The sequence below is a fragment of the Scatophagus argus genome, chromosome 10 (genome assembly GCF_020382885.2).
Source record: "Scatophagus argus isolate fScaArg1 chromosome 10, fScaArg1.pri, whole genome shotgun sequence".
In the NCBI taxonomy this organism is placed as follows: Eukaryota; Metazoa; Chordata; class Actinopteri; family Scatophagidae; genus Scatophagus; species Scatophagus argus.
In genome coordinates, this window is record NC_058502.1 from 12,462,592 (window position 1) to 12,488,668 (window position 26,077).

At 41.7% G+C, this 26,077-nt stretch overlaps 2 protein-coding genes across 3 annotated transcripts; both read right to left on the bottom strand.

Moving 5' to 3' along the window:
• Window positions 1-1,794: 1,794 nt before the first annotated feature.
• vstm4a (V-set and transmembrane domain containing 4a) lies at window positions 1,795-9,858 on the bottom strand. Of its 2 annotated transcripts, none has more exons than XM_046401783.1 (8): window positions 9,576-9,858; window positions 7,928-8,380; window positions 4,840-4,893; window positions 4,617-4,724; window positions 4,458-4,491; window positions 4,097-4,245; window positions 3,163-3,230; window positions 1,795-2,392 (listed from the first exon to the last, which is right to left on the bottom strand). In XM_046401783.1, the coding sequence occupies exons 1-8, from the start codon at window positions 9,622-9,624 to the stop codon at window positions 2,240-2,242; spliced, it is 1,068 nt and encodes a 355-aa protein (XP_046257739.1). In that variant the 5' UTR covers window positions 9,625-9,858; the 3' UTR covers window positions 1,795-2,239. The 2 variants fall into 2 exon arrangements, with proteins under 2 accessions (XP_046257739.1, XP_046257737.1); XM_046401781.1 differs by having other exon boundaries at window positions 7,928-8,383.
• Window positions 9,859-10,929: 1,071 nt separating this feature from the next.
• On the bottom strand, window positions 10,930-26,077 carry LOC124066271. Its single transcript, XM_046402539.1, has 5 exons — window positions 25,944-26,077; window positions 23,092-23,914; window positions 21,715-22,725; window positions 20,573-20,706; window positions 10,930-14,782 (listed from the first exon to the last, which is right to left on the bottom strand). Exons 2-5 carry the CDS (start codon window positions 23,708-23,710, stop codon window positions 11,945-11,947), a joined length of 4,602 nt encoding a protein of 1,533 aa, XP_046258495.1. The 5' UTR covers window positions 23,711-23,914; window positions 25,944-26,077; the 3' UTR covers window positions 10,930-11,944.

Here is a 26,077-nt window from a genome sequence, read left to right on the forward strand (position 1 = left end):
TGGTGTTGCAGAGGTGGAGCGGTTCATTTCTCACAAACTGCACAACAAGCATCCATTATCATAAAAAGTATGGCATGCACACGTCAGCATTTTGTGCTGTGGGGGCTGTAGTGTTTTTGCTTTGGTAAATGTTTGTGGTATGAACAATTCAGGATGTTTAGTTAGTTGTAAATAGTTTACTGAACTTTCTTTGTTGTTCTGCGCAATGTGTTTTCAATCTGCTTTGTAATGTGGCATTTATGAGCATTTGAGCATTTGACTACTTTTTCATTTATTGTTCTATTAGCCTCCACAAGTTTACTGTGAACATGCCAAGTGTATGTGTTGTGGATTATTTAAAATTGTTGAGGCATATTTTCTGCTTGTCACAGCTTTGTGAATGTTTCTGTGTGTGTGTGTGTGTGTGTGTGTGTGCACCCTTTTAGACAATCAGCCTGTTCAATCTCCGTAATCAGTGGAGGGCCTCAACAACACACTCCTGGGGAGATGTGATTCATTTTATGAGAGAATTTAACTCAACTCAAGTCAGTACCGTACTGACCGCCTTAAATCAATGCACTGATGTTCTGATAAACAAGACATCATTTTAACCATCATTTTGGTAGATTGTGGAGTCTTGTTCTCTTTCTCTGTCTGCCTTTCTTGCTTGCTCTCTCTCGTGCACCACTCCTCTGTCATAAAGAAAGAGGTCTCTCTCTTTAACCTTTGTGCGTGTGGCTAATTGTGCTAAGTGGAGTAGCTTAATAGAGTGGAAAATAGTCCTCATAATTTTCCCAGAGAGCGAGCAATGACCTTCTCTAAAGACAACGGCCATCTCCATTCTCTCTACACCGCTGGTTTTATGATATGAAATGTCAAACCATTGGGTTCCTCAGAATAATTAAATCAAATAAATTATTGCACCTAGGCAGAACCATCTTGTAGCCTAACCCAATTATAATGCACTGTAAAGCTAATTATTAACCATGATTACAATTAGTCTAATTTGAATAAATGTAGTCATTAGCCAGTTCATCCTAGTCATTGAGTCTGAACTGTGGGGGATGATGGTCTCTCTGTCTCTCTCTCTCTCTCTCTCTCTCTCTTTCTCGCTCTCTGTCCTCTCCCACTCACAGAGAGAAGGGTATGATGTGCATCATCCTCTCTCTCCATGTGCCTTCATCTTCATCCCATTTTTCACACACTGACCTTCACAAAATGGCCTTCACCCTTCACCTGTCTAGGGGTACTTGAGCATAATGTCTGCCGCTTTCAGGATTCATGTTTGCTGTTTATGTCCATGTCCTGTTGATCAGACTTCGAAATGAGAAGCAGAAGACTCCCTGTGCTGTTTTTGTCTCTCCTTTTTGTACGTCCTTGCTAGGAAATCAAAACCTAGACTACATATTGACTCCAGCTGGTAGACATTACATGAGTAACCTCTCATGTTTTATTTGGCAAATGTCAGGTTTTGCCCTCCAAGAAGAAGTTCCACCAGTTAGATTTAAAGTTAGATATGTTTGGTAATTAGACTTTTTTTTGCTTTCTTGCCAAGAGTGAAATGAAAAGCGTGATACCACACTCAGACCTGTCCAAAAAATATATAACTGCAACCAGCCACTGATTAGCTTAGCTTAGCATGAAGACTGGAAACAGGTGGAAACAGTTAGCCTTGCTCAGGGTCAGCTTTTTGTATTATTGTGTAAGTTTTGTCTTTTGTCAAATAAAACAGATTTTGTTTGTGGCCCCGGACAAATTGTCAAATCTATTTAAAGATAAAATTTCAAACAGTATTTATAGAAATCAAAGACTGTATTTACCAACATCAGACCCAGGCATATATTTATTAATTTGGTGTATTAGTACTGCAATTATAAATGTAGCTGAAAGATGTTACGGTGCCTAATGACACTGCAGTAAGAGAGCCTGGACAACACATCTCCTGAGTTTATACAGAACAGTTAACAGTAAAAGCATTCTTATAAACATCTGGCTCACAGGCCAGCAACGCCAACAAACAAAACAACAGAATTATAAGACCCAGATACTGCTGTGCTGGAATGGAAGTGCGCCGAGGAAACACAAAACCCTCATTTACCAACAGTTGTAGCGTACTTACAGCGAAAAAAACAAACGATAAAAGCCATACTGATAGTTCATAAATATTGTCCTTTGGATGCCACTCAGTACAGTCTGGAGAGCTGAATCTCTGCCCTCAGCACGAAGTACCGTGGCATCCATGAGTCCAGAGCTCCTGTGTTTACAGCTGTTTTTCCTGGAAGAGGATTTGAGCGTACACAGTGTCAGGGCTTGAGGGTGTGGGGTCAGGGTTGGAAGAGGCCGGAGGCTCTGGCCTTGGTCTGACCAGCTCCAGTTCTGCATATGTCAGACTATCCTCCTGTGTTACTCGAGGCTGCAGGAGGGAAGGAAAGAGTGAGATAAACTTGAAGGAATTCAGTCCAGAGATAAAGAAGCAGAGGAATTATATACTATGTATAAAAAATATATATTGAACATAGACATCGCAGAAAAAAAGATGTATACAGGCAGTGTTTTGTATGCATCGACACAGTAGTACCCCTCCACCCTGCATGGTAAACATCCCCTTAGTGCTTTTGAGCTGAAGAAAGTATGTGTTTACTTGGTTTGCAGGGCCTCTTGGAACATTCAGTTTACTCGAAAAACATTTGGTACAATAAGAGTCCTATCCAACATCCTCAGATCCTCCTAGTTGTACTAATCCAATCAGCATGTTCGAGGGAAAAAAAAAATCTCCAGAGGCCTCATTTCACCACAAAATCACAAGAACACCACTAGTAGAAATACCGATGATCCTTAGTTTGAGTAGTTTTCCTCTCTATATGCTTGTCTGACATTTTTATTGTAGATATAAAACCAATGAAGCACTCTAAATAAATAATTGTGTTTGAGAAGCAATAAAACTAAATAGAATTATCAAGCTCATAACTGAATGAAGAGAAGGCAATAAACTCCAGTAGACAATCATGCAGTCGTGAGACAAATTCCCTCTTGCATGCATCTCAATAACAACTCTGTGCATGCAAAAAAAAATTCATTTCAAAATTTTGGTGAATATGTTTTAACAGATATGTGCATCTATTTTACAAAAGAAATGGACGTAGGTCTTGTGCTTGTACGATGAGTGGGAATGAGGAAACTTACAGGGGCAGAACTCCTTGGATGAGTCTTTAACCTTCTGGGCTTCTGGGGTCTCTTTGCAGCAACAGCCACTGAAAAACAGAGACAGCCTTAATTGACTCCAAAAGCCAGGATGAATAAACTCACCAAAATAACTGTGCGGTCGAGAGCAAAATCATCTTTCACAACCTCTTTATATTAAACCTAGTCAAGGGGTAGTTTATAACAGAATTAAGGCTTTTTTTTCTGCAGTTTTCAGCAGCACTGTTGATTTTACACACACTTGGCAGGATTTTATCCAAATATTGTATAAAGTTTCATTCTCACACTGTTTTCTGCAAGCCTCCCAGTGTCTCCAAACCTGACCTGTTTTTGTCACATATTAAATTATGCAAGACATATCACTTTCTGCTTTCATACTTGCTGGATACCTTCATTTAGTGTTGTTTTCTTTACCCACTAATTCCTTTTCTTGGGGCTCTCAGCCTCCTGAGGCACTAATACCTTCAGTGTGTTTGGAATTCCAGAAACTTCACACGGAAGGACGAGGATTGGGATTTGAACAGGAATGACACTGTCAACCAGTGAACTGAAACACTGGACTTGGAAAACATCGGATCTTGGTAGTTCAAATCAGAATATACACTTTACTGTGTAAGAAATATTGACAGCCCAAAGCAGCACTTTTTTCTTGTTTAATATAATATAATTATTAAAATATAATAATTGAATATAATAACTCTTCCTCATTTTTTCCTTTTTTGTGAAATTTTCTGTGATACTTTTACCTTCATGGCCTACAAAAATCTTTGATTGAACTGTTCACAATTCATGTCCACACTGAGGCCATCACATTTAAAATGAAGCCTTTGTTTCATTTTAAATAATAGGCCGACCTTTAATGGACCTTTTATTGAATTTAACCTCTTGAAGAGGTAACATCCTGCCCTCACTTTACCTTTGGCCGGTATGTACGGGGGAGGCTCCTCGGGTAGTTTGGGTGGTGTTGCAATTACACTTCTGTCAGTTTTCTGTCTTGTGTCTTTCCTTTGGGCTCTTGGGGAGGAACTGGAGGAACTGCTGGAGCTGGTTACAGTCTCTCCTGAGCTGCATGGGACAGAGGAGAGCTTTCAGAGATGAAGGTGATGTTCTCAAATAGCTTTTTTTTTCTGCCTGGGAAAAGGAAGTAGTGAATTCTCACCTTTGAGAAGCTGGCAAATATTTGGCAAAGACTTGAAGTGTTTGATTATCAATATGTCAATTAACTGACTGATTAATCAGTTAATTGTTTCAACACTAGTTTTAATAAGCAATCATACCTGCTTTCTGGACACTTGACCAGAAGGTAACTGGCTGTGGTGAGAAGCAGAAAAAAAAATCGTGTTCACTTATTCGAAGTTTTCCAGGTATTGCTTTGAAATCTAAAACCTAAAGTTAGAAATATGAAGTTACTGTAGGAAAACAGATGAAAGTCTTACCTTTGAGCCTGTGTCGCCTGTGAAAGAACTGGCAAGTGAGAACCAGAGTGAACAGGAAGATGGACAACAGGCCCAGTGAGCAAATGAGAACAGCACACAGATACACATCTACAAAACAAACATACACGACCCCAGAAAGAGGCATCAGAACTGTGCTATTATCAGCAGAAGACTTCTATATGGTAAAGTGAAACAGAAATGGGGCTAGAGACAAAAACAATACCTGCAAATAAACGCCACAGTCCTTCGCTGGTACCATCCTCAGAAGCAAAATGCACTGGAGAAAAAAAATATGTAGAAAGTCAGCACTGACAGTAGGCTGAGGGCAGGAAACTGTGCCCAGACTGAGTATCTTTGCAAATTGCTGTTGTCTGAAGGCACTGACCCAATACAGCAGACAGCCTCAGTGGTTTCCAGAAATATCAGAACTGCTGTCATGAGGGGAGATTCTGCTGCTGCCTTGGCCAAACCCACCACTACACACACAAACGCACACACACACACACACACAGGCCTGGCCGTGTTGCTGTTTTTGGACAGTGTTTGGGGGTTCCCCACTACTCTGCTGTACTTTTCTTTGGGTACTTATTAGTGTGAAAAGACAGCGAATAAGGATGTTTTGTCACTGTGTGGCAATGAGCGATGGGTTGTGTATAGGTCAGGAGTATTTAGCAAGAGGTTGAGGAGAGTGAACAGACACTATGTACATAAATTACTTAGTCTCTGTTCCCCATAATGGGTTTTTAATATGTCTTTTAAACACAGGTTGACAAACATATTAATAAGCAATGATAAGATATTAACTCTAATTGACTTTTAGCCTGTTTCCAAACCACTGGACTGCCTGCAAAATTGTCAAATGTGGTAATTAATGTCAGGGAGCAACACAATGGCTTTTGCATTGTGAACAAACATGAAAAACTGTATCAGAAAGTAAACACAGGAGAAGATACACTTCAGATAACATAAAAGGTTGTGTGTTTCTTAAGAAACTGCTGCCCGTGTTTCATCCAGTAAAATGACATGACCTGCAATATGCTATTTTCAAAATCTTAAATGTCCAATTTTTGCTAAAACTGTCATAAACATCTTAATTAAATGGCACAGTGATTACTGAGGACCACTCTATGATGTTTTAATGGACTACATTAAACTGCATGGTGTTCCTGTTATTTTGTCTGCCCGGTGTTTACAACAAAGGAAGACATGTTAAGCACACAACCTGTAGAATCGTACTTATCTGATGAGGTGACAGGCTATATTTAACAGGCATCTCTTGACAATGTGAGCAGTTAACAGTAAAAGTAAGTAAACCATGTATATGACTTTTACACTGTGGTTAACCACATGTCAAAGCCCACATCTGATCAGGGCATGCAGTGTCACAGTATGTGCAAGCCACATACTCAACACACACCAATTTATGAAAATGAATATTGTGCACAAAGCGTAATAAAGCATAGATATTGAGGTCCATCTGCTTTCCTTCAGTCCAGATGTGAAGACATGATACAGAAAGTCATCCCCTTAAAGTGTTATTGTTAGCAACCTGAGGCCAGACAGAAGCATCTAATAAGATTTAAATATTAACAGATTGTCTGACATTTTACCAGTTTAAAAAGCAATGTAAATTGCTCAACCTGAATGTCTTAGGGTTTGAATTTGGAAGTTTAGAGGTGTGGGAGAGGACAAACCATCTGCAAAATCTTCTGAATGAGAGTAGTCAGATTATCTCAGTGGGGTGTAACCTTTGCTCTAAGATCTGCAGACTGGAATCTGTATACTAAGGGCTTCCCTGGATTACAGTTACAACTTGGTTTTCTTTTTGTTTACCCGTATAATGTCAGCTCTTGTGTTTCCAGTTCGGTAGTTGATGCATGTCAGAGATGCCTGAGGTTGTGTGGCTTCCTTAGTGGGACATTGCCCTGAATATAGGGAAGGGCGTTGTCTGATGGCTCTGTCTGACTGAAACCTCTGTGCTTTTTCCTGCCCTATAAAACTGAAAGGTAAACTGTGCAGCTGGCTCAGGTGTAGCCACACCTATAGCATGGCACATCAGCATCTTAGAGCTCTATTGAACCCCTTTATCCAGTACATCCCACAGTGACAGACAGCTTACCTGTCGATCAGTCCAGTTATATCAGACAAGAGGTCATATTGTATAGATAAATATTAACTACCACACATGATTTCTATTAGTTTTACCCTGTTTCGCTCCGGTTGTTTATTGTAGGCATGCACTGGTACAGACTAAATGTGTTCCACTGCAACTGAATTCTCCAGTAAATTTTCTCCTGAGGCTTGCATAAAAGTAAACCCAGAGTGCTGACGTCATGTATTTCAGAGTTTTTGAACGTAGCCAGCTCAGCAACACTTTACCTTGTACTCCTCACTTTCACACACACAGAGACTGATATTGTTGAGTGTGGTTTGGCTGCGTGAGCTCATTGTTTTGACATGGAAATGCCAGAGGATTGGGGTCACACTCAAACACATATAGGCTCAACTTAAAGCAAATAGAGCAGCTAGAGTCAGAAAATACAGGCAACACATTTCTATTTGCCCGTTGTCCTTCAATAAAAATGACCACTCCTCCAGTATTTGGTAATTTCCCGAGCCAGATAACAAGGACAGCACATCCCAACCCAATGTGTGTAACTGCAAGGGAATTCCTTGAAAAGGAATATTCCATGGAAAATGTTTTCACAACAGTAGAAATCCCCTTCGTGTTTGATCCTCCTTTGTCTGAAACCAGTGTTGCGCAAGGTTTTTTTTTTGTTTTTTTAGTATAAATGTACAAATGTGTTTATCTCTTGTTAAAGGACAAATGGTGCATGGCACAATGCACAGTTTTACTGTTTTGTGAGGTGGTGGTGAAAGATAGCTTTGTTTTTGTGTACTTGTCTGCCTGACCAAAGTAAAGGTTAAATCAGTATTAATAAACTGCACTTGATTTGACAAATGGCAGAACAATTAATGCAATTAGACTCTCATGTATACTTGAAACGGCATAATACTTGAAAAATATCTATTGTTTTACCGTCTGATACACTTTAATTCTGTCCTCCACCAGGGGACACCTCCCAAGTACTTGCTGAAGGACACCAAGGAGGATGCTTGCTGAGAAAGGGTATCAAACCCCTAACCACTTGGTTAACATGCTTAATTTAAAAGAGATGTAGATGAACAGCCTCTGACAACTGACCCAAGTTCCAGGTAAGTTGAGCCCTCCAGCTCTCAACTTCCATGGCTCTTTTCACCAACAAATGTGACATGGAGATCAGTGGGTGCTGAAGCACACCTTTAATTACCTGTCAACTGTGTGGTGCTGGTACCATTGGACGATGCCCTCCATGTGTTTCTGTGTTTGTGGATTTCCTGAACTCTGCAGGTGTAGAAACCCTGATCCATCCCCGTCACATTGAGAATCCACAACCGGTACACTTCTCTCTCCATTTCCTCATAGAGTCGAAATTTTGGCTGGGGGAAACGACGGGTGTAGTTCCCATATAGCTTCAATTTCTTTATGCCCATCTTCACAATCAGAAACTGAGAGGGCTGAAGTGCATGAGGAGAAGGGGATGGAGAGGAGGGAGGAGGCGTGTGAGTGGGAGCGGTAAGAGGAGAGAAGAACCAGCGAAGGATGAGGACACTGCCGCTCCTCTTCCTCTGAGATACCAGGCAGGAGAGTGTCAGGTTGTCTTTTTCTGGCGCCATGACAACAGGCCCAGGGGTCACTGTCACATTCAGGGCGTGACATACCTCTGCTGACAAAAGACACAAACAGTACAGATGTTATGTACAACTGTTGGTTATTTATTTATTTATTTTGTACATTTCACTCTACAGAATATGAGTTCCATTCATGGGACATATGAGCTTCTTGTATTAGTTATTGGTGAATTTTTTTACAAGCATTTTATGCTTGTGCTGACAGAATAAAATCAAACCAAAGCATAAAACTTATTCATCTCTAATCATAAGGACACTCAGACTACTCTGGTCTGGTGGCTGGTGTGACTCCTCCCTGCTTTTTTACATTAGTAATTAACTGGAGCTGGTAATGCGCCCCACATGGAAAAAGTCTTTAGTTCATTTTTGCAAGATGTTTGATTTCCTGCCAATTAAACATAATTGTAGCATTTAGACAAAGTAAATGTGCACACCTACAGTGGCTGCTGGGATTTATGGCATTAGAGCTCGCTATCACTGGTTCTACTTATACATGTCATTCCATCACTGGATGGGAATTCAGTCCATAACAGCTAGAGAGGACCAAGAGGGAGAAAACTAAAACATACACTGTGTGCCCCTATTTTAACATAGTCTGGACACAATATGTGCGATCAGACAGTCAAAGAGAATCTACAGGTGGGAAATGTTCAGCTTGAGTACAGTACACCCTGAACCAGGCAAAGACAAACACGACAAGATAACAGGGACCATCTGGGCTGCATTGCTGTTTTATGTTGCTGTGTTGGTTGGGGTGTCTCCCTCAGGCTCTGTCCCAGGCTGTTTAGTGTCACAACAAAAGCAGCAACAGGGACTCATACCATACACAAAGCAGAATAGTAACACACAATAATTAAAGATAAAAGGGCAGGAAATACAAGTTGTCAGTTAGCTTTATGTTGGTTTATGCAATGCAAATTTTACTGAGGTTTGATTAAGAGAAAGAACTCTCTCAACTCAACTTGTTTGATTTTAAACAATTTCCAAAGTTTGAAAAACACATTTTGCAACTTCGGTATTGTCATAAATGTAATAATAATTAATGCATTTGTAACTTTTGGCTGTTGCAGAAACAATGACCACAAGACAGGGTGTTTTCTTGTATGTTTGACACATACACAGTGCTGTATGTTAGGTGATAAAACAAGTTGCCACTTAAGATACATTCCCTTTCTTTCTGGCTCACTTTCTTACTGGTTTATATTGCTGTAAACAAGGTGAACTTACCTGTGACCAGAGCCTTAGTCAGGACAAGGACCACTATAGAGAAGTACATTTTCCACAGTCAGCGAATCCATAAACCCAGACAACTGCACAGCACTTACACAAGCAGCTACATTGAAAACAGAGCCTGACTGCACAACCCACCAGAGCCCTTACCCACCATTAACTCTTCTCCTCTTTCTCCTCTTTTCTGTGTAATATGAAACAGTAAATGCTCTGTTCCTACTTAGAAACTCCCACTCACTCTCCCAGCACTCTCTCTCTCACACACACACTCTCTCTCTCCCTCCCTCTCTCTCCCTTTCTCTGTGTCCTGCAAAACGTAGGAAATGTCATTTCCTGTGTTCCTGTGAGGAGTCTTGGACCATGGCCCAAAACCCCAGACCTCTAAAGCGATGGTCAAGTCTCGTGGTTTGTGTGTGCGCATGCGTCTGTCACAGTGTGTCATTTTTAGAAACAAATGTGTAATAAAGTGCTGAACATGCATTTCCATCACCTAAGTGAAGCTAAAAATCTAGTGCTGATCCTCATCTTGAATCTGCTAACAAAGCTTCTAAAGCCTAAATAACAATGATCATCTTTCTGTGTCTGCATGGATGTGTTCATGCATGTATGTGGGTTTGCGTGTGTGTGTGCTGGGACCTCTCCCTGTCTGGCTGCTGGACAGAGTGGCATGGGCTTGTCTCTGGCTGTGGTTGTCAGACTGTCCCAGTGGTATGAAGCCTGCTGCTTTATTGGGCAGGCTAAACTGCTGAGGCAGGGCTTCTGCTGGCGCTTCGAACTCTGCCAAAGCCAAATGGAATTACACAACAGATTTAACCCTTCGGGTCACATGTAGATTCTCTTAAAAAGCATGGATCAAGTGGAAAATGTACAGGCTGGATTGATAGGTGGTTTAATCTTTCATAAACCTGACAATGTTTTTTGGTTTGAAAAGATATTTATATGAAGATAGAGTGTTTGAGGTATCGGCTGGTACAAGTTGTATCAAGTGAGAGTCTTGTGTAAAAATGCAAAAATCATAGTTGTGATGACTGTGGAGAAATATTATGTCCTTTCAACTACATCTTTTACTCAGGGTTTCCCTCAGGTTTTCCTTTACATAAGTCCCAAGTTCAACTCTTTGCTCCAGTAGAGGAATCGCTCACCTCTGCCCTGCAGTGGTCAAAGCAGGTTACTGCCTCTCAGGGGGAACAACCATACATTAATTTTCTGAAATTGGGGAATATATGCAGGCTCTCTCATCACAGCTGTGTACATTTAATCTAAGTTTGTTAAGAAAGGCAAATCAAAGAATTTTCATACTGTATTATCTCTATCATTCGATCCCATAGGTATACTATGAAAAGATTTAAGCATTTGCATTGACGCATGCCGTGAAAAAGGACGAACACACACAAATGGCCTCCACAAAATGATATTTTGTCTTTTTTGTTATATGAACTGTCTCAGGAGACATTACTGTGCTCTCTCAATAACACGCTGCAACTGTCTCATGCAATCAGTGAAAAGACTCTTCATTTTGAATCATTCACACCAAGGGTACATTTCAAGAGCAGGTTGCCAGTGACATTAACATTATATTGTTATTACAGTCTTTTGAGTAGTAAAATGAAATCAGCCTGTACCAGTAATCTTTTTATTTCCTTTTTGTTTATTTGTAACCTTTACAAGGTGATTTTGAAAGATAGTCAATGTGGTGAGAAGTGATTTGGTTGAATGAAGTGTGTTTTTATTGTCCATGTCACGCTACTCTGTTTCACAGCAACAGAAATATTCTCACAAACAGACTACTGTATGATGTTAAACCGTTAAAACAGCAATAAAATCTCATCACAATGTTGAATACACAAACTGACCCTGTGCTTTCAACAACATTTCATGCATCACAAAATGCCAAATGTAAGATTTCTCCAACAAGAACAAAATAATGAAAACTTAAGCAGGCCTGCCAGTGTTCATAGCAGAAACCAACATTTCTCCAAACGACTAACGACTATAGGCATACTTCTGATCTATGATAACATACCTCTAGGCTTAGAAGGCAAAGGGACACTGATCATATCGTATACACAAGAAACATTTCTTAGCGTCTAACATTCACAAGTCAAATGGAATGGTGAACTTCTCTGTGACAAAATAAATAGCTTAACAACAATGAATCGTCAAAATTAACAGCAGCAATTTAACAGAACTTTTTATACTGCTTTTTGATACGATAAATCAACCACATTCAGAGACTATTTTCACTTGAAAAAGTCATTTACAGACACTTAAAATACTGCATATACTGATCCATTCATACTGTACACTGGCATGTCTTTATTCCACTTGTTTTTTCTATTCGAGTCAGTGTTAACTGGTCTTTGCTCTCACCAGTCAGACATCTCCATAAAATCCTCCAGTTCACTCATGGTTATTATATCACGGGGCTGATATCGTGAGTGGGCTGAGTTATCACTTTCACAAACTGAGCTTCCTGCAAGCTGGCTGTTTGTGTCACACTCTGGGAACGACTCATATGAGCCAGGTGTGCTGTAAACTGTGTTATATGTTTTGTCTTTATCATTAACTGTGTCCATGTATGGAGTCTTCTCTGGACTGAAGTGATGCCCTTCAGAATTCTGTCCCATTTCACAGGCTGGATATTCATAACTGTGGCTCTCCCTGACAGGCTGCTGGTCCTGGTGGAGAGTCACGGGGGCTGATGACCTGTTGGGAGGTACAGAGTTGATACCTGCAGGTTTGTGGCTTTGGGGATAACCATGGTAGGCTTGATAAAGTGCAAGGGGCTTGCCAGCTGGAGTATCCTGGGAGAGGGATTTCTGTTGCGGCTTGACACGAATTTGGGGTTGAAGGTGAGGCTGTAGGTATGTTTGCTGGGGCTGGGGCCGGGGTTGGGAGGTGCTCTTGGCAGACTCGCGCACATTCAGCTGTACATACTTTCCTGTGTCTGGGTCAAAGAAAGTCTTCGTTTTCACTTGAACAGGCACATCCACTACAAAATACTGACCAGAGCCAAGGTCCTGCAGCACCTTACGCTGGGTCAGTGGGTAGGACTGCGGGTAGCTTGACTCTACATGGTACTGGGTCACTGGAGCTGGGTGGTTGGCATGATAAAGAGTGGGAGAAGAGGGAACATCAGCAATTGTCTTAGAAGCAGCAAAGTGGGAAGCAGGGCCAGAAGTGTGAGGCGAGGCAACAGGAAGGGAAACAGGGAGAGTAGCATGAGGTGAGGCAGCTGGGAGGGAGATAGGACCAGTGGCATGAGGGGAAGCATAAAAAGAGCTGTGAGAACATTGGTGCTCTGTATGGGAAGAAGCCAAGCTAGACTCCAGTCTTGGTGCATGAGCGAGGGAAACAGGTGGGGAAAAATGAGGGGAAGCCATAGCATTGCGGTTGGAAGAGCATACCTCACTGGAGGAGGAGGAAGGAATACTGGAGACTTCTTGAAGAGGTTTCTCAATTCCAGTAGGGCTGTCTTCTACAGCTTTGGACAACTCCTTCTTGATTCTCCGAGTAGTCAACCTTTTTGCCCTGCGCAAGGCTTTCTCACTCTTTGGGGGAACAGCTGGAGGCTTTCCCAAAGAACGGGACACATCACTGCTGAAGCTACAGGCTGATTCTGGCCTCTCGTAGTCATAGAGACCTCGTACATCTGCCAGGTCTGTTGCACTCGTGGCAAAACTCTCCACGTCCTCTGACATGTTGCTGATGACAGAGCGGGAGTCGTCATCTAGAGCGATGCTCCTCCTGGAGTAAGGCCTGTGATGTGAGAGAGGGACTGAGTAATCCTGTGATGTAGATGCTGGTTGAAAAGTTGATGATTCTTTGATAGCAGCAAGTCTGCTTACCCCTATGTCATGATGGAAAGGAGATACAGCACTGTGTTTCATTGACTCTTGCTCCACCTCTCCTCTCTCTGAGCCTATGGATGAACCTACTTGCAAATCCTCTCCAAAATTCTTATGAAAGCGTGGTTTGACTGACTTGGTGAAAGAGGATCCTCTGATGGTGTTATCTTTCACCTTGAACATTATGGGTTTGGTTCCCAATGCTGGAGAGGATGTATTAGAGCGGGGCAGAGATGGAGCTGGGGATGCAGGGGCTTGTGGCCTGTAAGGCCTTGTGTAGGATTCTTCAGCTGACTCAAGCCCTGATGGATTGTACCTTCTTTGGGAAGGCAAGGGGGAACTTAATTGTCTTTCTCTGGGTCTCCTCTTTGATTCTGTTGAGGTGATGGCATAGTACTGAAGAGCATCCATCCCTTGTGCTGCTTTTTTCTTCTCCTCTATCTGAGCAGCTATCTCCTTTTCTCTGTTAGCTGCAAGCTCTTCATCTTCTCTCTTTTTAGACCTAATCTCATTCTCTCTTTGAGCTATCATCTGTTCTTGTGTTACATGTTTCTCCTCCTTCAGTGTTGCTTGGCTTTCCTCGAGGAGTCCAGTAGTCTCCTCGATGCCTTGCTTTTCTACTTTTTGTTTTAGCAGTGTTTTCTCTTTTTGAACAGCTCGCCTTTCCTCCTCCCCCCTGTGTGTTCTCATCCATTCTTCTCTGCTCTGTCTTTCTCCCTGCTCTTCAGTCTGGTGTTCTGCTTTCTTGTGCTCCTGGGTCTGTTTGATTCTTTCCTCCTCTGAAAATTGAGCGTTTTTCTCCTCCAATCTCTGTTTACTAGTCTTTTCCTCATCATTATCAACTTGAATCTTTTCCTCACTCTTTTTCGCTCTTCTTTGCTCCTCAATCTTAGAAGCTCTCCTTTGCTGTTCCTCAATGAGAGCAGCTCGCCTTTGCTGCTCTTCAATCATAGCGGCTGTCCTTTGCTTCTCTTCTTGCACTCCTCTCCTCTGCTGCTGCACTTGTGCTGCTCTCCTCTGCTGCTCCTCTTGAGCAGCTTTCCTTAGCTGTTCCTCCTCTTGTACAACTCTTTTCTGCTTCTCCTCTAGTGCAGCTCTCCTCTGCAGCTCCTCTTGTGCAGCTCTTCTTTGCAGCTCTTCTTGTGCAGCTCTTCTTTGCTGCTCCTCTTGTGCAGCTCTTCTCTGCTGCTTCTCTTGTGCAGCTCTTCTTTGCAGCTCTTCTTGTGCAGCTCTTCTTTTCTGCTCCTCTTGTGCAGCTCTCCTCTGCTGCTCCTCTTCTTGTGCAGCTCTTCTTTGTAGCTCTTCTTGTGCAGCTCTTCTTTGCTGCTCCTCTTGTGCAGCTCTCCTCTGCTGCTCCTGCTCTTGTGCAGCTCTTCTTTGCTGCTCCTCTTGTGCAGCTCTCCTCTGCTGCTCCTCTTCTTGTGCAGCTCTCCACTGCTGCTTCTCTTGTGCAGCTCTCCTCTGCTGCTCCTCTTGTGCAGCTCTTCTTTGCTGCTCCTCTTGTGCAGCTCTTCTTTGCTGCTCCTCTTGTGCAGCTCTCCTTTGCTGCTCCTGCTCTTGTGCAGCTCTTCTCTGCTGCTCCTCTTGTGCAGCTCTTCTTTGCTGCTCCTCTTGTGCAGCTCTCCTCTGCTGCTTCTCTTGTGCAGCTCTTCTTTGCTGTTCCTCTTGTGCAGCTCTTCTTTGCTGTTCCTCTTGTGCAGCTCTTCTTTGCTGCTCCTCTTGTGCAGCTCTCCTTTGCTGCTCCTCTTCTTGTGCAGCTCTTCTTTGCTGCTCCTCTTGTGCAGCTCTTCTTTGCTGTTCCTCTTGTGCAGCTCTCTTCTCTTCTTGCTGTTCTTCCCTCCTCCTCCTCTCCTCATTCAATTTTATCCACTCTTCATCCTCTCTCAGTTTCATTCTCTTTTCCTCCATGATGTTTATTCTTCTCTTTTCCTCAGTGTGCTTTGTTCTCCTTATGGCCTTGCTTTGCTTTGCTCTCATCTCGTCTTCTTTTTGAGCAGCTCTCTCTTCCTCTGTCTGTTTTGCTTTTAGTTCTTCCTCTGCTCTTCTCTCTGCTTCTCTCTGTTTTTCTCGCTTCTCCTTGATCTGAATAGCTATAGCCTCCCGCTCTCTTGCTCTCCTCTCCCCTTCTCTCTGAGCAGCTTTCCTCTCTTCTTCAGCCAGAGAAGCTCTACTCTTCTCTATCATGTGTTTTATTTTCATGTCTTCATCTCTTTTTTCCACTTCTGTCCTATAAGCTTGTTCTTCCTCCAGTTGTTTTGCACTACTCTGCTTTGCTGTGGTTTCTTCAGGCTGAGTTGCAAGCCTTTCTTGTCTCAGTTTTTCTGGTCTCTCTTCCCCAGTCTTAGCCAGTATATTTTCAGTCTTTTCATCTTTTCTTACAGTTGTTTGTTTGCTTTCATTTATGTTGTGTACTTGCCCTAAAGTGGGTTGTGGACATGGGTTTTTATCCAAATATGGCATTCTCTCAGCTTTTGAGGAACATTCTTCAGTTGTTTCATGTGGATAGGAGTTATCATTTGGTTTTAGATGTTGCGACACAGTGTTTCTTGGCCTGTTGACTCCAGAAGATGATGTTGTTGCTTGAGACAGAGTATTGTTCATCTGAGTACTTTGATCCTCCTGATAAACTCTCTGGTTATCAGTTCTAGACACGTGTTCATCACTTCCCTGGTTCTTTAGATGATTTGCTGACAACTTGTTTCTTTCTTTTAGATGTTGTGCATGTTTTTCCCCAGTGTCTAATACGTCTTCATTTACTTTGGCATCTAAATGCATTTTCTCTTGTCTTTCTTTGTCTCCCAGTTTGAACATCCCGGTCCTTTGATGTTCTTTCTCTGTAATGGGAAAAACTAAGGGTTTGGGCTCTTTGTTCATTTTGGAGCTGACCTCTGTCTTATTTGGCAAACTTTTCTCTTTCACAGAGAGATCTTGTGGGTCAGCAGTGAACACTGGACGTCTGCTATGACGAGTCTGTATTAGTGGGAAGAATCCTTCCTTTTTGTTAGGTGGGAATTCCTGAATTGTGTCTGCCCGGTCCTCTGCAACAATTACTTTTAACCTGGCATAATCGGCAATTGCTGATATCTCAGGTATTGTGGATAATCTTTCTTTTGGTTTTGGTTTAACTTCACTTTTTTCTTGAGCCATATTTTCCTTTGTTTGGTTTGGATTTCTTGAGCTTTGTCTTTCCCTTGTTGATAAACTGGACTGGTTTTCTGTGTGCTGTTTTCTGATATGAATAGCTTGACCTGCCTCTGTTTTCTCATCTTTATTTCTCTGTTTCTCTGTGGGACCATCACTGTGTTTTGAAAACAAATGATCTTTTGTTTCCCTGTTTTTCTTTTTCAAGTTCTCATCTTGCAAGCCATCTGAACTTGATTCGACTGTTTTCATTTTACGTTGATCCATTGCAATCCAATTTCCTTCATTGTATGATTCATTGCTAATAGCTGCCTTGTTTGGTTGAAATAGTGGAAGCTCCTTTCCCTCTGAAAGAGCATCTAATGTATCCCCAGCATTTGCACTATTTTGTGGTTTTCTGTTTGTTTCTACTGCCCCTTGCACTTGAAAGTAATCTCCCTCCATTGTTTTTATTTTTGCTTCATCCACTGATTTCCCACTTTTATTAACTTTTTCAGACTTTCCATTTTCAGCTTGAGTCTTCTCACTGGTTGTATTTATGCTGTTCTGCTGATTGCTGATATTCAATGTATCAGGCAGTTTTTTCAAAGGTAACTGCACACCCAAGTTGTCATCCACACTGTCTTTCATCTGCTTCTCACTGCTTGCTGGAATGAGGTCTTTGTTTCTGTCTTCATTGTTTAAAGTGTCACTTTTTTCTTCCTGACTAGATGATGCAACTTGCTTATCTTCATTAGCTGAAACTGCATCAGAAGGGACAGTTGTGACATGATGTTTTCCCACCATTTTAAAATTGTCCTTCTTAGTTACTGCTGGCACAACTCTGATAGCAATGCTGCCTATATGAACATTATCATCCACTTCACTATTTTCTTCGATGTGTGACTCTTTACATTGATGTTGTGGAAATATATGTACGTTTTCATTCTCATTTAAATGGACAGTAGGACTGGTTTTGTTTAATGGCTTTGGTGGTGTTGAGCCAAGCCTCTCCTCCTCTAGTAGGGGTGAATTGTTGCCATCTATGCTCATGCTTTTGGATAGATTTGTTAGTGTTGTTGTATCTTCTTTAAATGAATCAGTATTTTTATTTCCTTCGTTTTTCCTTATGCTCCTTGCTGAGTTCTCCTCTGTTGTTTTATTTGTGCAGTCTTTGGTTTCTCTTGCTATCAAGTCCTGTGTGTTGAGAAGGGGTTGAGTTGCAGCCAACACTTTATTTTTAGCAGGTAAAGGGACTGTGGAGGGTACACTTTTTTCAGCCAGTGGTTCTTGGGATTGTGTTTCCTCCTGTGGTCTTGCATTTGTTGAACTCACCTGCTGAAGATTAGTCTTTTCCATAGTGGCATTCCCAGATATGTTGCGTTGTCTTGGCTCCAGGGTTGAAATTTCTTGCAGGTTTTCAGGATGATTATTTATATCAACTTTAGCATGATCTTCTTTCCCTGGAGAATTACTGTTCTGTAAAACTCTTTCTGTTGCCTTTACTCTGCTCACTTCCTTTGAAGATTCATTCCCTTCACCTGAGATGGGATTACATTTATCTAACTCTGAATTACTGAATTCTTTATCTTTAGCACTCAGTTGTTCTTGAGTGCTGTTATTCCTCTGTTCGCTGTTCACAGATGGTTTTCTTTCTCGTACAGTTACCATTATTCCCATGATCTGCAAGCTGTCATCTTCCAAAGCGGTATCACTCTGGCCAAAGGTTGGTGAAGGTGCTGAGTCTTCACAAACTGCTTCATGTTTACTCTCAGATTTTTCTGTCATCGTGGATCTGGAGTTTTCAGCTTCTATTAGAGCTGAACTTTGTGAGGGATTATCTTTCATCTTGTTGAGATGATCAGTGTTTACAACAGGAATTCTCTCTTTCTTGTTTCTAGAGATCTCTCCATGACTTGTTTCCTGTTTTCCTTCCTGGTTCTTGGATGTCTGCTTTTTACTTTGCACCGGTGTCTCAATTCCAGACTGATTTTCCTTCCTTTGATTTGCCACCTCATCTGTGTTCATGGTATTACTGTCTGTCTGTTCTGGTTCTGTCTGTGGTTTTGTCACATTGTCATTGGTCTTCATTGGTTCTTTGGGAACCTGTTTCTTTGAATGGTCTTCTAACTTACTGGCGGTTGCAGCAGACTTCACTGGCATTGTAGTAGTGCTGGGAGGTGAAAAAGATTTGACTGGTTCCATCCGTATTCCTGAAGGCTCCATCTGGTACCTTGGCGTAGTATGACTGGACATTGTACTGTCATGCTTTTTAGACACTTCCTGTGATGGTGGCCTCTGTTGCATGTGAATACTCTGTCTCCCTGCCAGTTGCTTGGTAGAAGTTTTGGATAAAAACCCTTCCCTTATAGCAAAACCCCTTTCTTTAATTGCTGAAATCTCCTTTTCAGCATGAGCTTTTATCTTGGAAGTCAGAATCTCCTGCTTGGTTTGAGCTCTCTCTTTATGGGCTCTGGTAGCAGTAACATGAGGATCATTATTTGGGCCTACACTGTTGTCAGCTGACTTAACTTTTCTTTCAAGGGGGTGTGGTTTATCCAAATCGAAACCTCTTTGCTGTGAAGCATCAGTGAGTTTCAGAGAGTCACATTTTTCCAAATTTGCAACACTTTCATTCTGTACCTTTTCAGTAGCCGTGTCACTATTTGCTCTATCCACACTGGTGGGTAAATAATCAGCACTTGATAATTTAAATTCTTTGGATGACTCACTGTAAACATAGTGACTTTCTGTCTCCTCATTGGGTTTAAAATTGCTTACTTCTTCCCTATTTTCTGTGTTAGCTGTTGCACATCTGTTTGTAGAACTAGGTTTGTCTTTTGATTTCTCATCATTTGTTGTCTCAACTTTATCCGGAGACAAAGCTTTTGTTTCAGAGTTATCTCTTGAACAAACATTTCCTGCAGCTGACAGTTTGTTTCTGTTTGTTGAAGTTGTATCTTTAAAGCCATATTTTTCTCTGAGACGCTCATAATCATCAGCCCCTCTGTTAGGTTGATCTATATTTTGCTTTATGATTATAACTGAGTCCTGTTTCTGTTGGTGCATTTGTGTAGTCTGGTCCTGATCTCTGTAGACTTCATTTTTATTGATATTCACCTTTAATGGAACATCTCTCTTAATCTCATCTTCTTTTGTGATAATTGCATTTCTGACTTTCTCTTTCGGCTCTCCTATCATTTTCTCCTTTATTTTAGCCAGTTCTGCTTTAGCTTTAGCTAACTCTGTCTTAACTTGCTCAACTTTATCTGGCTCATTTTTGACCTGTTGTGTCATTGTTAGTTTTGCTGTGGGTTTAGCTGACCTTTCCTGCTCTGTTTTTGTTAGCTGTGCTTTTGCTAGCTCCATCTTGGTTTGTTCCAACCTCGCCTGCATTGCTCTTCTGCCTTCAACTTTTTCATCTTTGGCTTTGCTCTGTGTTGAAGGTTGCTCTGCATTTGCTTGAAACGCTTGGACTGAATGATCCTTTTTCTCTTGTTCTTCTTTAGCTTGCCTCTCTTCTGTGTGCTCTAGTTTAGCTTTTTCTGCTTCTTTAACATTTCCTGTTCTGATTTGTTCTGCCTTCATCTGAACTTTTTTAACTTGTTCTTCTCTTACCTGTTCTTCCTCAAGTTGCTCTGCTTTGAACCTTTCTCGTGTGACCTGTTCCAACTTAGCTTGCTTTATTCTTGCCTGCCCAGCCTGCTCAGTGGTGGATAGTTCAGTTTTTATGTGTTCTTCTTTTAGCCTCTCTGCTTCAGCTTGCTCTACTTTGACCTGCTCACCTTGCACCTCTCTCATGTGCTTGGTTACTGTTTCCTCAAGAATATTTTTTGGTTCCTCTTTTACCTTCTGTACTCTGGTTTGCTCTGTCTTTGTCTGTTCCTCTTTTCTGTTCTTATCTTGAATATTTTCTGCTTTGGCCTGGTTTAATCTTTCGTGCGCTTTTAGTTCTTCTCTGTCCTGTTCTGCTTTGACTTTCTCTGAACCAGTCTGCCCTACTAAAATTAACTTAGCCGACTCCACTTTGGACTGCTCCACTTGAGCCCAGTGCTGAGCTTGTGCCAGCTCTGCTTGGGCGTGTTGTGCTTTTATATGTTCCGCTCTGGCCTGTTCAGCCTTGACCTCAACAAACTGTCTGTGTTCTACTTGGTTTGCCACTGTGGGGACACATGCATTGTCAGGCTTAGATAATGAATTTTGCTGCATATTGTGTTCAAACTGACCTTTAGTTTGTAGTGACTGGAGACTTTGCATTTCATGTCCCTTTTGAACTGGTTTTCTCGGGCCTGTTTCTTGCATGAGCAGAGTGTTGTCTTTATTTGAGTAAACAGATTGTTGGTTTCTGTATTCTTGATCAGTGTATCTGTTATAATTCTGTGTTAAATTATTATCTTCCATTTCCCTTTCCTTATTGGGTCCACCATACTTTTGAAGTACATATTTGTTCTTAAATGCTCCATGCTGCTGCTGTGCATAATATGCTGCATTTTCTACAGCGTCATCACTAAAGGGAGCATACTGTGGCAGTTGTTTTGAAATGTTAGGATTGACCGACCCAGCATTTTTGTGAGATGTTCCAACATCAAAACTTTGCCTCAACTCTACTAATCCTTTGTTTATATTTTGTGTATTTTCTCTGTGTTTGTCTTTCGATAAATTCAGTTCCTCCTTTATCTGGGCTGCTCTTTCGTAAGCCTGTGCATATTGGTCTTTTTCCATTAATGCAGTTATCTCTGGTTTCCATGGCGAGATGGCTGTTTTCAGACTGAGATTTTGTGTGTCTTGGCTGCTTGTCTGTCTCAACCTATCCTGTGAGGACACATTACTGTTATCATGTTTGTTGTCTTTGAGCTGTTGATATCTAACCACCTTTGTGAATTCCCTTCCTGTTGTTTCATTAAAATGTTGCTCAGTATTTGCCTTACTTATTAAATATTCTCTTGTTTGACTGTTGTCAGCACTTAGCTGTGGCATTCCTGTAGCTGTATAAGGTGGTTTAAACGTGTATAAATTTCCTCCCAGAGCTTCTACATTATCTGTTATGCCTTGCTTATAGGGAGTAAATGACGATAACTCTTCACAGAGATTCTGTCCATTAGCCAGCTGATTGCTGGCATAATTTTCAGGTATGAAGCCAGTGAACCCAGAGTGATGAACCATCTCACCTTGCCTGTGTGCTGCCTGGTAATCACTTGAAGTGTATTCTAGATATTGGCCTGTATGTGCTGTTGCAGGTTGAGAATTCAGTGTTGCAAGTGACAGTCCAGAGCTATTATATTGGTTTAGATATTGATGTGAGACAGCATTTGTTCTGCTGGATTCTTCTACCTGGGAAAATTGAATGTCTGGATCTGGAAAATCAGGAATATCTATCACCGTGTCTCTCGGCTCTCGGATCGAGAGCTGTTTGTTCTTCTCAATTGTGTCCAAGCCTTTAAACTTGGTAGGACTGTAGGTGCTTTTTACTCTTTTCCGGTTGTCTTTGAGATTGAAGAGTAGACTTGTGGCTCTGGCTTTGTAGCTGGACATCCTAATGTCAGGAGTGGCTCCCCTGCTTTCTGCTCGCACTGGAGGATGCTCCACAGGTTGAGGGGAAACTGCATATTGCGGGACCTCTGATGTCTCAGCCTCTAGATGTGCACTGACTAAAGGCGTGAGCAGCTGGCTAATGCTGAAGGGAGTTGTGGTTGTGTTGCTGCTGACAACATTTGGCACAACTGTTTTGTTGCCGTAGGGAATTAAATTATTGTTGCTACAATGCACTGCTTGATGATTCTCTGTCATCCCAGTTGTGATATTTTCCTCTGTCATCATTTTGATTTTTTGTTGGAGGGCTTTGACGGAGCTGATGGTGTCCTGGACACGTCGAGACATCTCAGTGGTAGGCGATGCAGTTGATGGACGTTGGGATGGGAGTCTGTTAGTACCCAGACTCTGTGTTCGCTTCCTGTGGGGGTAATGACCTACCAGCTCTGACTCGCACCGTTTCTCCACGGCCAAAGCTTTCTGCAGCATTGTGGATGTTGAGTTGGAGCGTGAAGGAGTGGGAGGAGCCACAGGCACCAAGTCATTCCTTGGGGGTCGGATACCTCGCTCTTCAAACCTATAAGGAACCTGTGATTGGGCCTCAAGTGAAAGTTCCCTGTACATTGATGTCTCATACCATTTCGGAAACTCTGAACAGTGCACAAACCCTGAGACTTCTCCTTGTTGAAAGGGAAACCTGTTATGTTCCCTCCATACCTTGAAAGGACTAAACTCACTGTGTATAAAGAAGTTAGAGTTACAGTTGACCTGCGTGGACATGCTATGTTTACTGTGGGAAGATTTCATGAAAGAGGACTCAGAATTCATGTGAGCCATTGCGGCTACTTCAGAGGAATAGAAGTTGGTTTCTCCAGATGAAAACAGGCCAGCTGAGGGAAAATGACTACTGTTAAAGTTTTGCTGGTATGAGGTCGAAAATTCATTAAGTTCCCTTTGAATACTCATTAGGGCTGAATTGTCCCAGTTTGTCTCATTATTCCACTCTCTGAGTTTACCATCCATCCCTGCTCCATCTCTGTTTCCCTCAGAGTTAAAAGCACGAATAAGAGAGGAAACTCTGGAGCGGCTTCTGCGTTGCTGCGAACTCAACTCTGTGGCTCCGTTGCTGAGGAAGGAGAGCTGCTCTTCCCTCAAAGATTCCCCCTGTTGGGAAGTTTCCACAAAAGAGTGCTGGAATGTGGCAGAAACCCTCCCCTGTGTCCTTTCCCCATAAACCTGCCACTGTGGATCTCTGTGGATCTTAGCCCCGTACATGCCTCCATGCATCCAGTCCTGTCCATAGTGCTGCATCCTGAGGCTGAAGCTCTCATGTGCAGCTCTCTTAAGTTCCTCCCTCTCTCTGTCCTCCCTGTCTCTGTCCTGGACACTCTGGCTGAAGGCCAGCTGTCTGTCTCTCTGGGAGCAGGGTGAAGATGAACAGAGGTCTGAGTCATTATAAACAGCCTCATCTCCAATGCAGAGACTCCTGAATGCTCGATCAGTCAGACTGCTGACCTCACGGTCGGTCTCATCCAGAAAGGACCCACCACTTGAGGTGTCACTGTAGCCTCCATCACTGTGCTTTCGATGCCCGCCACTCTTTCGACCTGAGCGGCGCTTCTCAACTGAGGTCATGATGCAGGCTTGCTAACAAAGAGTTCCGTCCTTAGTTGTGCAGTCATTCATGCCACACAGACCTCAAAATTATACACTCTGCTGCTAGCGCTACAGGGCCCAGAGTTTGGGGCCCCAGTCAGGATTTTGTACAGCCAGTAGCTCCTAAGGCATTGTGCCTTTTAGTGGGCCTCTGTTCAAAAAATCCTGGCATTTGTTGTTTTCCTACAGAAGAAAAGAACCAAGAATTAGCCTGGACCTCACTGGCACTCACATTAGCATATACCTTAAAATAAAGTTTTATTTAATAACAGTTTTATGGAATAAAAGTGTCAGTATTTTCTCTCACAAAATATATTTTTGATAACTGTAATTAATTAGTTGTGTTGCTTAATTTATGATAGCTGGCCTTGACAAGAAGTGTGTTTTTTTCCCTCTGCAGCAATGTACTGTATGAGGTTCTGAAAAGAGCACTGTAAATCCTTCTGCTCAATCACTATGACCTTGAGAGATACTGTTGTGAATAAAACTACACTGTTGCTAGGCACAGTAAAGACAGCTTCACGTGAGTTATTTTGGGAAAGCAGGACACAATCATTAAAAACTTAGATGACCACACACACACACACACACACACTTTTTTGTTGATGATTTTGATTGTCTTTGGATTAAATGCTACATACTACATGCTACTTTTAACAATAATCAGTTTAACATTAGTTAAATTAATAGAGCAGCAGGTTCAACTTCCATCAAGATGTTTCTCTGACTCAAAGGGTAGAGAAGTCTGGTTAAGACCAACCAACTTTGACATTACGGTCAAAAGTAATTCCTTTGGTAAACAACTTTGGATTTACTGCAGTATGCAGAGAGCAAGTGGAGCACAGATTAAATTAAATTATTAAATTATTAAAAATTAATTTAAATTTCTTCAAGTAGAAGTTGGTAGAAGTTGCTACATTGAGATTTCAGAGGTAAAATTAAGAAGTGTATTGCTGGTAAGTACATAACATGTCACATGTTTAAATGTGACATTTACATTAATTAGAAGCATCTGCATTCAAATTAGACTATGTGAAAAACATTAACACTATCAAAGTAACCAATTTATAAAGTGCATTTAGCGTGAAACAAGCAGAGTGGCGTTTTATGCTGTGCAGTCAGTGGCGTTTTATATGCAAATCTTTTCTCATAATCAAAACATTTTTATTCTGTTTCGTAAATCTGAAACAGGAAACGGGCGAGTGCTGTGACAAATTTGTGCTCGTATCTGTTGACACCATGACTTTCTTTTCCCTTGCTACTCTCACTCATCACTCACAGGAATCTGGCTCTTTTGTATCGCCTGTGGAGGCCCTTCAAAACTGTACTCGTAAGAAAAATGGCTAAAATGTAATATATGATACATGCAAAACATACCCGAAAAAATAAGCTCAGTGGATAAATATGATGCTTAACATCATCCAGAGGAGAGAACTGTCTCATTCTTATCGCATACTCCCTCTGATGTATTGTGCTTTTTAAATAAAATGTTTGTAATGGCAACAAGGTAACGTCATGGGTTTGTGCTGGTTAAATTTACCGCAGGTGTCAGGCAGCCGTCACCTTGCTCAGAATATCCAGTAGTTCATTAATATCTTCTGACCTGGACACCATCCATCTCATACTCACATACAGATCAGATACACACCACACTGTTGTACGGACTGCCTAAGTCGGTGTCAAATAAAACTGCCATGCATCACCTTTCTCCTTCAGCAGAAAACAACAGCAACATGCCCAAAACAACCCGTTCTGTTCAGTTCACCAAAAAGAAGCATTAAAAACTTATGCGCACATATGGTAACTATCCATCACTTCACCTCTGCTTTGCAACAATAATCTCATGTCAAACTGTCAGGGTGATTTCTGTTCATTCTTGCATGCAATAGGTTTATTTTTGTCCAGTGATGGGCCTCCAACTCTAAAACCTGACACCAAAGAGGCCTCGTTTTCTGAACAGCAGCAAATCTGTCACTTGTGGGAGCAGAAAGGATATGACTGAATGTTTAGAAATGTCAGCAGCTGTCAGTGGAATAAAATAAAATTCCAGCCAATGCCTTTTGGGGGTTAATGTAGAGAAATTTGTAAGATCTTTTGATTTATTTATCTGCAACAAAAATTCACACTTAGAACTAAACTAAACTCTTCTCTTATTTGCACATTAAAGTATTAAGTAACATGAATAGGAATGTAGAGTGAGCTTTTGTCTTACCTTCCAGTTTTATAATCCATAATTTGGACCTTATTGTAAACTCCTCAAAAGATTCTGTCTCCCCAAAAAAGCCTTGCTGAGCTGATCCTGCCCTGTCACCTCATACAATCTCTCTTTGGCAGCTCTGGCTCTTT

What these genes read in the sequence shown, in the direction of transcription:
- LOC124066271 (XM_046402539.1), bottom strand. Translation starts at nt 23,710, where the DNA reads ATGACCTCAGTTGAGAAGCGCCGCTCAGGTCGAAAGAGTGGCGGGCAT. An exon ending in AGATGGAGCAGGGATGGATG is followed by an intron (nt 22,726 to 23,091) that starts GTAAACTCAGAG and finishes TGCACTGTTCAG; the next exon opens with AGTTTCCGAAATGGTATGAG. An exon ending in CCAGGCAGCACACAGGCAAG is followed by an intron (nt 20,707 to 21,714) that starts GTGAGATGGTTC and finishes GTGTCCCCACAG; the next exon opens with TGGCAAACCAAGTAGAACAC.
- vstm4a (XM_046401781.1), bottom strand. Translation starts at nt 9,624, where the DNA reads ATGTACTTCTCTATAGTGGTCCTTGTCCTGACTAAGGCTCTGGTCACA. An exon ending in GACTAAGGCTCTGGTCACAG is followed by an intron (nt 8,384 to 9,575) that starts GTAAGTTCACCT and finishes GTCTTTTGTCAG; the next exon opens with CAGAGGTATGTCACGCCCTG. An exon ending in ATCCAAGGAGTTCTGCCCCT is followed by an intron (nt 2,393 to 3,162) that starts GTAAGTTTCCTC and finishes TCCCTCCTGCAG; the next exon opens with CCTCGAGTAACACAGGAGGA.